General features: G+C 34.2%; 1 protein-coding gene across 3 annotated transcripts in view; it reads right to left on the bottom strand.

The window, feature by feature from the left end:
• eIF2Balpha (eukaryotic translation initiation factor 2B subunit alpha) overlaps positions 1 to 12211 on the bottom strand; it is a 108365-nt gene that overhangs the window by 45140 nt on the left and 51014 nt on the right. For all 3 annotated transcript variants that reach the window (XM_090410007.1, XM_090410006.1, XM_090410008.1), the window contains exon 4: positions 794 to 933. In XM_090410007.1, the coding sequence (XP_090266133.1) occupies positions 794 to 933 (140 nt within the window). The remainder of the gene's footprint in view (positions 1 to 793; positions 934 to 12211) is intronic.

The raw sequence follows: 12211 nt of genomic DNA, 5'->3' as shown, positions 1-12211 counted from the left end.
GAAGATCATTACTATGGATGAGACTTGGATTCACTATTACAGAATCCAAACAGCAGTCAAAACAGTGGACAGAAGCCAGTTGTTCAGCACCAAAGAAGACAAAGTCAGTTCCATCAGCAGGAAAGGTCATGGCATCAGTGTTTTGGGATGCTAAAGGCAATTTGTTTATTAATTATCTTGAAAAGGGTAAAACAATAACCGAGGAATATTATTCCAATCTTTTAACCAGACTAGACAAAAAAAATTCATGAGAAAAGACCCGGTTTGCAGAAGAAAAAAATCAACTTTCATCAGGAGAATGCACCTGCCCAGAAAAGTGTTTTGGCAATGGGAAAATTAAGGGATCAGCAATATGAATTGTTGGAACATCCACTCTATTCCCCAGATTTGGCTCTCTCTAACTTCTATCTCTTCCCAAAACTAAAACTCTTCCTCACTGGTCAGCATTTTTCTTTGAATCAAGAGGTGATTGCAGCTATACAGGGATATTTTGCAGATCTTACTAAAAACCACTACAGGGACGGGATAATGGCACTGGAGCATCGCCGGAATAAATGTATTAATCTTAAGGAGATTATGTTGAAAAATAAAAATAATTTTGAAATTATAAATCCGTTTTTTCATTGTTAGGCCGAGAACTTTTCAGACCACCCTCGTACTCTGTAGTGATTAATCACAAATTAATTTCTGAATAAGCAGAAATTACCGCAATGATTTCATCAATATCTTTTATCATTTATCTTCATAAATAAGATAAAATTATTTTGTTTTTTAGCGAATTAAAATTACTTGCCTTGTGATCAAGAGCTGTTAGAGTAATGAACCGAAGAAAAAGTTCACAGGCAGAATGAATTGAGGTAACAGAATATCCATATGAAGTGAGCCATTCTATGGCCTTTTTCAAATTATGAGATAGTTCATTTATGGTTTCGGCTTTATGAAAGAAAGAGGGAAAAAAAGTAAATAAAAATTAATGCAGTCTAATTCAAGTCCTAAAGATTTTAAGGAAAGGAGCATGTAAAAGTTTATAATTTTAAAAAAGTAAGCTCAACATGAAATTAAATAATTAATATTAAATAACAAAAAATAACAATTAATTATGTTTTCTATTTTAGCAAATTTCTAATAATCTTTTGTTGAAGATGTTCTAATCTATTTATTACATCTTCAACAAATAATTTATTATTTTCAATTGTGATATATAAAAGTTTAGTATAGACAGTTGATGTATCAATATCACACTAAGATTTCTCAGATATAATTCCTCTGCTTAAAATCAAGATATATTTAATGAAAGAACTAGTTATATGAACAATGCAGCAGTTTTCCACCGTCTCCACCTCGTTCAAACCCTAAGAAATCCTTTCAGAGTGATACTTTTTAAAAAGTTGATTAAATCAACTAGGGTTATGCTACATTTTTAAATGCAGTTATACAAAAAAAAAAAAAAGGACAAAAAAGCTGACCCCAAAAAACAAAACATCAACTAGTAAGTGAGGAAAAACAACATTGTTCCCAAAATGCACTAAATGAGAACAAACATGCTTATTCTAGTGCTTTTAATTTCTATTAAAGTGCAAAATTATATTAGTGTTAATAAGATTTAATATTTGGCTTTAATAAGCACTTTTCTTATAATGAGAAATCCTGATTGTTACTTGTAATTATGTTCCTAAAATTCATAAATTTTTCATAATGACAATAGAATTTTAACAAGCAAATTTTGAATTTCAAACTTAAAAATCAAGTTACACTTCAGACTCCGAAAATCATGTTTTGTCTTAAAAAATATTGCATAATAATGTTGTTCGCTTAACCCAAGTACTCTATCTGAATGCAAGCAGAAAGCATACAGATCCACATATCAAAAGAAAAAGCTGAAAAAAATTATATTACCATTAAGACAGAAGTCTCATGCTGGAATAAACAAGCATAATATATTTGAGAGCTTAAGAAGAGAGTAAAGTAAAAATATTGATCATAGCTCTGTGACCTTGTGGCCACAACTATTAAGCATTTTGCATACTAGCATAACATTATAATAATAGAAACCAAAAACTAGAAAAGCCTCAAACAGTATATGCAACTCCTATTAATACATTTTTAAGATCCCAATGCACAAGAAAGCCAAAGTTTAAAACAACATAGTGACACCTTAAAAAGAAAATAAAAGAAGAATATAAAGACTTTCTTAGAGTTCATGGCTTTTGTTGTTACAATGTTACAACAGTGCATGCAGTCATTCATATAATGATCATACTTCCAGAGCTACCACCAATATTTTTACTTTACACTGCCGTTTAAATTAAAAAAAAAAAGCTAGATATATTCACAAAAGCTATATTCATAGGTTCTCAAATATAAATATTATGAAAAGCTCAACATATTATTTTAAAGAATGCTTCTTTAGAAATCATTTATAAAAACAGAAATTAGACATATGGAAAATAATGGGGGAAGGATATTTTAATGACAAATGACCACTGAATTTCTGCCAGCTTATAACTCAAAGGATAGTTAATGACGTTTAGTTTTTTGTTCATCTTTACTTGTTGCTATGATTGTTTGATCATCTGCAAACAAAAGGGTATTAAGCATAGCTCCACAATCCAGTTTAAATGCTGGTTTTTATATTTTTCTTCCATTTCTTTACTGTTTTGTCTATATATTAAACAACCATTTTCGTCTATATATTAAACAAAAATGTCTATATTAAACAACAGTGGTGACATTGGGCACCCCTGATGGACCCTATGATTCTTACAGCTAATGATTCTTACAGCTATTTGGTTTTTCTGATACATGTTAGTTACTGCAGCAAGCAGCTGATTTGGAATGTTTATTCTTGACCATGGTCCACATGGAACACTTTGTTCCTTAAAACTCTGCCAAAGGTTTGGTAATCTACAAATGCTATGTGCATTTCTATGTTGTATTCATAATATTTTTCCACTAAGATTTTAAATGTATAAGCTGAGTCAATGCACACCTGTCCATTTCAAAAGCCATTTTGTTCTTTGCAAAATTTATCTTCTGCATATCATTTAAGTTTTGAAGTTAATATTCGTGCAGATAACTTATACCCAGTATTTAGAGGACTTATACCTCTGTAGTTTTCACAGTTGCACTCATTGCCTTTTTTTATATATTGGGATGATAATTGCCTTATTCCAAATTTCTGGGATTTTTCCTTGTTGCCAGATATTGTTAAATAATTTTAAAAGTTATTTGATGTCTGCATATTTTATAAGTTCTATATTTATTCCATCTTCTCCAGAAGATGAAAGACACAACATCATTATAAACAATACATACATACATACATCTTCAAAGCCCACCTTTCCTAATTGGGTTGTTGGGACAACAGCTGCAAGAGGAACTTCCAATGGTCACGATCCTCTGCCACCAAGCTCAGGTGTTCTGGTGGGATTCCCAAACGTGTCCACCCAAGGTTTTGGATATAATCTATCCAGCGAGTCCTTGGCCTTCCACGTGACCTCCCACCCTCTTTTATAAACAATATAAACAATTTATAAACAATAAAGAAATTGAAATAGTAGATGAGTATGTATACTTAGGAAAATTGAAAAGATTTTTAAACAGAAAAATAAAATCTGAAAACAGAGCAAGACTGTTCAAGCAATGTGTATTGCTTGTTATAGCATACGGAGCAGAAACCTAGCCAATCATAAAGGAAATAATAGATAAAATGCAAAAAAAACAGAAAGAAGAATGGAAAGATGTCTGCTAAACATAAGACTCAGAGATAAAATCAGATATGAAGAAATAAGAGCTAAAACAAGATTTTAGGATACTGGAGAAAACATACTTCGAAAGAAATGGAAATGGACAGTACACATTGCAAAACTCAAGGACAATAGATGGACAAATGTTTTACTGTATTTATTTCTATCCTGACCAACAAGCTCAGGATAGAAACTGATGGAGAGAATTTGGAAAAACCCATAGCCAAAAGTAGCTATAAAAAGGGTTAAAAGAAGAAAGAAGAATTATTTCTTCCACTGTATAGTTAGTAGAAAGCATTATGTCAGTTTCAGATTTGTTACTATCTTGCCATAAGTTTTGGAAGCAGTCCAGCCAGGTTTTCTCTTTGATTATTTCAAGTTTCATTTTTTCTTTTACCTCCGTAGTCAAGTGCTTTCCTAATATCCTCATTTTTAATATGATACTGCCATTGATAACATCTGTTGACTCTCCTAATCTTTCTGAGAAGTCTCATATCTGTGATTTCCAGACTTTGATCAAGTGTTTTATATCTAACACAGATCTCAGATCCAAATGTTGAATTGGTTTGAAACTGGCTTTTATATAGGTAGTTTAGTGTTTTGACTAATTGCTCATTTATTTCATATAAATTTATTCACCAGTTCTACAAATTCTGCTGTCCATTTAATATATCATCATTGCTAAAAATTGTGCCAAAAAAAGCAAAATGTTTTCTTGTTCTTTAAGTTCTCCATTCAGAATGCACTTGATGTTTTTGATGTTCTTCCTATTTTCATCGTCTCCATCTTTGTATTTCTGATTTTCAAAGCAGATTTATTACAGTAGTCATATAAATGAATTAAGGAATCATACAGACCTATACTGGATTCCTTAATAGTATAACATCATCTACATAAAGTAAAGAGCAGGGATTAACAGCTCCAATTTTGATAACAGGTTTAATGCCACTTTCTTTCATAATGTAATCCATATAGATGATGAATAACAGTGGAGATAATGTGCACCTTTATATTACACCTGATTTAACATTAAACCAATTACCTCCTTTAACCCCCTCACCGGCCGTTATGGATCAAATACGCATCTTCGTATGCTTCGTATCTATCATATATTTCAATGTAATATCAATGATATTATAATTTTGATATGCACTTTGCATCCATGATAACTTCGACGTCTATAGACGTCTTGGCCGGTAGCGTGGTTAATTCGAATTGCTGAATGATAACTCAAATATAGATCATATTACTTGATATCATGTCCCACTTATACCATACATAACAGTAGTGTTTTTGAATAGCTTTTCTTCTGGCACCTTCTCACTTTTCCATATCTACAAAACTTAAATACAGAACCTTGTTATAATTCCATGACTCTGATGTCTTAAAGTGAAAATGTGATCCTGACAATCTCTGTTTAGCCCAAGCCCACATTGTTCCTCACCAAGTTTCCTCCCACAATGTTTCTTAGTCTTTTCTCAAGTATGCTTGCATATATCTTACCAGGAACATTCAATAAAGATATTCCTCTGTAATCCTTGCATTCAGTTTTAATTTCACTTCAAAGAGATGAGTACTATGAGTTCTACTCCAATCATTTCGAATTTAACCCTCTGACCTGGCCTTCTGAATTATGCAGTGTAGCCACTGCAAAACTTTATATCCCTATATTTGAGCATTTCTGATCAAATATCGTCTGCTCCAGCAGTCTTTCCATATTTCTGATTTTTGATGGCTTTATCTACCTCATGTACTGATATGTACTCCTGATTACATTCTCCTTCTTGAATGTTTTCTACCACATGCTGTTACTGCATGTTTCATTTTTCTTTATTTTGAATCAAAGTATAAGTGTGTTCAACAACAAAATTCGGTCAGTTTTGTTTTTTCCCCAACTTTATTTATTCAGTTAGTTTTAGAAAATACTCCGATTTTCTTCCTTAAATATGTGGATAAAACTGGACTGAATTTTATGACAGTTCTACCCACAAAGTAAAGTACTGTTGTGTGAGGGCTAAGGTTTTTGATAATCAAAACTCCTAATAGCCCTTTTAAGCCATATCAGGCTTCAAAAGCAGTATTGTGATGTCAAATGAAAATTAAAGACAATGAAAATCATGTACCACCTAAAGATATTCCCAAACATCCATGCAACAGTGAGATGCAAACACATAGTCTGTAAATCGAAAAGGAGACATGGTATCTACTCAGCCTACAGAAAAATTATCTAGGCTATTATATAATTTTTTTGAGCAGTACATTACTCTAATGTCCAAGTTAGTGTGTTGAGAGCAGAGAAAAATTTATAACTTAAAATAATTCTGTATAAACAGCTAAATTGTGTAAAATGGATACGATCTTCTTCAGAATAAGCTATCTGAGAAAATAAATGTGAATAAAGACGTATTCTAAAGTTGTGATGGTGTAGGAGAAGTGTTTCAAATTGAATTATTTATGTAAATTTTCTTTTGCTGGAGGAGGGGAGAAGAGGGAGAAAGATTTTAGTTAAGCTACTTGATTCTATGTTTTAAGAGAAAGTATGAAGTGAAGAAAAGAAATTTTGAATATATGAATAATTACAGTATGTTATATGACATCCAAACCCTTCTTGGTTATGTGGAGAAGCAGTTATTGGGTGGAATCAAGTTATGGGATACAAAAGACTGATGGACATGAAGTCAACTGTTTTACATACAAGTAGCTAAGAAAACACTTTTGTTTTCTTATACAGTAGATAGACACAGCTTATTGTGATCACTTTGGGACAGTAGCTTTTTGATAATAATAACCGGCTGATAACATTAAGCAAAGGATATAAAAAATTGCATAATTTATTTCAATTTATTGTTATGAACAACTTTTTAATAAGCAACAACATAAATTTATTTTAAAAACTTATCTAGTGTTGTCTGTTTGAATATAGTAGTTCATGAATAAATTGCTCATACGCATAATGAGTTTCGAAGTTTGTTGCTCTGTGTTGCACACCGCCACGAAGTATTTGTGGAGCTTCTTGCATATGGGCACTGGTTGGAGGAGCTTCTAAAATTTGTTCTTCTATACTTGTATTAGGTTCACTTTCTTTTATTAGTTTAAAGTTCTCATCGGAAGCAGCTTGACACTGTCATCGTAGCCACCACTTCAACGTTGTTATCAATATCCAACCAATTTTCAAATTCTTATTTTGACATACCATCTGAGGTTTTATTAAAAATTTCATTTGTAAGATATTCAAATTCTTCGGAAGAAGGAGTTTCAGAGTTTGTCTTAAAAAATCCACCTTTTTGGAAGCAGTTTTCAATAGTCTTCTCTGAGACTTGCTTCCATGACATTATTAAATGCATCAAGAAGGGAAATTTTTTTCAATTGCACTTGCATCAGATTAGTCTTTTATATAATCAAGTTCAACTATAATTCTCGCACGAACTTCCTTGCGATAATAAGCTTTAAAAGCTCATATGATGCCTTAGTCACATGGTTGAATTAACGATGTAGTGTTTGAAGGAAAGAAAATTACTTTGATGTTCTTTAATGGTAAATTGTTTGTGTGTGCAGTGCAGTTGCCTACTAACAAGACAATTTTTGCTTTAATTTAATATTCCACTTAATTAACCAATTGTTGAAAATGTCATTACTCATTCAAGCATTTGCACTAGAACAGTAATCAACATGCAAACTTTGACACCTTTAAAATACCGAGGATTTTTATTTTTTCAAATCACTAGGAGCTCTCATTTCTCACCTATCATATCAGCACAAAAGAACTATTTGAAGATTTAAATCCTTTAGTAATTTCATTTTTAAACAAATAAGTATGCTCAGGTAATAATAATAAATTTAGTTTAATCGTTTATCCAAGTGTGAGCAAACAAAGTTTGCACCTGAAAATATCTTCAGGACTGAATATGGTGTTGTACTACCTAACCACGGGCAACTCGTAGCAAAGGTGGACCAAGCTAACATCACTCCTATCCCAGTACTCCCATAATGCAAAACACATCTCCTTGTGGATATGTATAATGTTATGCATTAAGGGATTGGCCACTACCCAGACTAGTTTCGAGTACAGGCACTGCACGAAAATAGGCCTGTTTTGTCTGCTTTGTAAATATCCCCAGGAGAATATTCAGCAATAATTTTTGGCCACTTGGTCTTAATCCATGCATGAGCTGATAAAAAATCAACAATTTTTCCGTCACCATGAATATCTTTGTACACAATATTCTCTCGCTTTTTCCACCTGTTAAACCATCTATCAGTTGTGGTGAAATTTTCTTTGCCCATTATTTTTGCAAGTTCTTCTGCTTTTTGATGCATCAAAGGCTATTAATCAATGCATCTTTTTCATGAACATTACTAAACCAAATTTTTAATGCTGATTCAACTTGAGTATCCTTACCAGATCAGGCTCTCTTCCGATCCATGTTCTCATTAGTAAGAGCTAAAGTTTCAATGTTTGATCTGTTTTTTAAGATCTTACACAGAGTGGTTGTGAAATTTTTAAATGTACAGCCGCACTGCACTGCCTCATTTTGGGCAACTTATCATAGCACTTCAAAAAATTATTTGCTTTTCTTGAAAAGATAAATTTTTACGTTTTTTACTTGCTTCTGCCATATGCTAAGGGAAGAATAAGATTAAAGGAAGATTAAAAAAAAAAAAGTCAGATTTCGACAAATGTTCTTTGTCAAATTTTCTCCTGATTAACCCTTATTTCTTAGAATTTTGAGATGCAAAAGGCTAAACATTTCAGGATTTTGATAACAATAACCAGAACTTTGATTAGACAGATTCTTTTTAATTCATTTTAAATGGTGTGTTTTGGGACCAACTGATTTTAATAAAATAGCTGATTGATAATATTATCCACAATCACAATAAGTGGATTCTACTGTACTAGGATAAAATATAAATGAAAAAGAATATAATTTCCTGTAAGTATAATTATACTTTCCCACCAAGTGAAGATACTTGCTGCAATTATGCAAATCTGGAGTATAGCAATAATATTGTGATACACAATTTTACTACTTGAACAAGAATTTTAACATCAGTATACACTTGATTACTACAGCAAACTTGGACCACAGGAACAGTATGTTATAGAGGTCAGCTTGCTATAGTGAATTTATTTTTAAATATAGAATTTTACCTATGGTACTTTAGCAAGGACTATTTAGTAGTTTGTTATTGTGAGTGAATTTATTATTATTATTAATAATAAATTCACTCACAATTTATTATTAATAATAATAGTGACTTCTTAACTGAACAAAAGTAACTTCTTAATGTAAATAAATTTACATTAAGAAGTCACTTTTGTTCAGTGACTATCTTAATGTAAATTGTTTACTTTACTTGTTTTTGCACCATTACTGATTATTTTTCGTGTACCCCTGAATGGCCTAACACGTACCTCCTGGGGGTACACGTACCACCGGTTGGGAACAGATGCTCTAAAGCTATGTTTTGAAATATAGGATACAAAGGACAGCTTCATGTGTGGAGTCAACAACTTTATATACAATTCACTTAATTATGAATGAAGACAATTTGCACACAAACTTTTTGTTTTCTATGCTTAGGTAATTGTTATTATTATTATTATTGTTCCGGGAAACTCCAAGGAGTCGACAGACTCATTGAGGGAGGCCCTAACATCATGTCAAGAACAACTATTCAACATTCACACAGTATCTATCATATCTTGCCTTGAACTCATTCACGGTCGTAGCACCCACAACAGACTCTGGAAGCTTATTCCACTCATTTACCACTCTCCAAGTAAAGAACCTAGCTCTAACACCCTTGTCAACCACGCTCTTGCCCAGCTTCCATGCATGGCCCCTAGTCCTCCCTCCACCAGTCATATTTTCAAAAATATCTTCTGGATCAATCTTATAAAAACCCTTCAGTAATTTGAATGTCTCAATCATATCACCCCTCCTTCGCCTATCGTCCAATTTCTGCAACCCACAAATCTTCAACCTATTCTCATAAGGTTCATTCCACAGACCTGCTATCATCTTGGTCACTCGTCTCTGGACCCTCTCCACTTCCACCCATCACGAAGAAACCCTGGTGCCCATAGCTGGGCACAGAAGTCCAGATGGGGTCTTATCAAGGCTCGATACAGAGGAACAACAACTTGTTCGTCTCTGCATGTTAAAGTATTTTTCAGAAGCCAAGTGATTTGGTGAGCTGTTTTAGTTACTTTTGCAATGTGCCCCCTAAACTTCAACTCCCTATCCACCAACACTCCCAAATCCCTGGCCTCATCAATCTCCTGGAGTATGGTTCCACCAATGCGATATACTGCTGCTATTCTTTTCACCCCAAAGTGCATAACCTTACACTTTGCCACATTAAATTGACATCCATTTTTCCTAGACCAGTCCTCCAAACTATCCAAATCATCCTGTAAAATTTTGACATCCTGTGTACTCATAATTGCTCTACCCAACTTTGCATCATCAGCAAACAAGTGAACACTTCCTCTCAGATCCTTTCCAATATCATTGATGAACAAATTGAAAAGCAGTGGTCCAAGAACAGAGCCCTGTGGCACTCCACTAGTCACAAGACGTCTTTTAGACTCCACTCCTGAATAAACCACTCTTTGATATCTCTCCTTCAACCACCCTCTTATCCATCTCACCAACCCTATATCTATACCCATCTTCTCCAGTTTACTGATTAGGGTTCCATGTGGTATCCTATCAAAGGCCTTGGCAAGGTCCAGTAGTATCACTGTAAACCCATTACCCCTATTAAGTTCAGCCGTCACTGTGTTATAAAACGTGAGCAAGTTACTGAGGCATGATCTACCCTTCACAAAACCATGTTGTCCCCCATACAATATCCCATTTTCATCTATCCAATCCTGTATTCTTTTCTTGACTAATTTCTCTAAGACCTTGACAATGATTCCTGATATGCTAATCGGTCGGTAATTTACAACAGCAGTCTTGGAACCACCTTTCTGCAGTGGAACTATTTTCCCCTCTTTCCACCCACTCGGGACTAACCCAGACCCGAGACTCAAATTAAACAAAATGGTCAAGGGTACTGACAATTCTTTAGCTGCTTCTCGTACAACACGAGCTGGTATACCATCCAATCCCACTGATGTATTGACATTGAGGTTATGCAATAGACTACTCACCTCCACTTCATTAACCACAATTCCCGTATAATCTACTGGTTTATTCGTTTCTGCAATGTCACCACCTGGATGATATACTTTTGCAAAGTGCTCACTCAGTAACTCAACTATCTCAACTGATTCAGTTATCTCCCTACCATCGGCATTCTTTAAAATCAATCTGCCATGTACATTTTTCCTTTTACTTGCTACATATCTAAAAAACTGTTTAGGATTCTCTTTAGCCTGCATTGCCAATGTTTTTTCGTAATCCTTTTTTGCTTTTCTTACCACACTCGTCACCCTTCTGGCATGCGCTTTATACCGTTCATGTGCCTGCTGGTCACCCTTCTCCTTAAATTCCCTCCATAGTTGTTTCTTTTTTTGCAACTCAAGCTTAATGGTGTTATTCATCCATTTAACCCCTACTTGATTTATTATTCGGACTCTAGGTATACAGTCAGCCATTGCTTCATGCAAGCACTTCTTAACTACCTCCCATGCACTATCAACTTCTAGTCCTTGCAGTTGTACATGGCATGGCACTGAACCAATCAAACTCCTAAGCTTGTCATACTTTTCAGCCCGATAATTCCACATGTACCCTGTCTTAATTGAAAATTCTACACCTTTAGCCACCTCCCAAGTTAAGACCCTATGATCACTCTCACCGATTGGTGGCAATGTGGTCATATTTGTTACAGCCAAATCCTCAGATGTAATTACTAGGTCAAGCACTCTCTGACCCCTAGTATTTTCCATTACATGCTGTCGCAGATAGTTATTCCTTAATCACCGCATAAAATCCAGTTCCTTCCTCTCGTGTGTCCTCTCCTCACTCCAATCAATGCGACCATAGTTGAAATATCCCATAATAATCACCCTCCTTCCACCCATTTCTTCTATTTGCTTGTGCATACTGTCACCACCATCTTTTCCATCACCTGGTCTATAGCAGCACCCAATTGTATATTTAGTTCTGCTAGCCACAATCTCACACCAAATGGCCTCAAATGTGCTCTTTTCTCTATCCTGCAATTCAACTTCTATTCTCCTTGGCTGGAGCTCATCAGCTATCATCAACAATACTCCTCCCCCCATTTTATTCTCTCTGTCATTCCTGAACACACTATACCCATCACATTCAATCCCACTAGTTATATCATCTACAGTCAGCCATGTTTCACTAATACCTATAACCTGTGGTCTGGAAGTGCCAACCATGGCCAAAAACTCTTCCTTCTTGTTCCTATTACTCCTAGTATTAGTGTACATGAATTTAAGACCCCCATTAGCCCCAACCCTACCTTGATGCCTTATA

Source organism: Typopeltis vanoorti, chromosome 20, assembly GCF_054136105.1.
Source record: "Typopeltis vanoorti isolate ZY-2024b chromosome 20, IOZ_Tvanoo_1.0, whole genome shotgun sequence".
NCBI classification, from domain to species: domain Eukaryota; kingdom Metazoa; phylum Arthropoda; class Arachnida; order Uropygi; family Thelyphonidae; genus Typopeltis; species Typopeltis vanoorti.
This window is presented reverse-complemented; position numbering and strand designations above follow the sequence as displayed.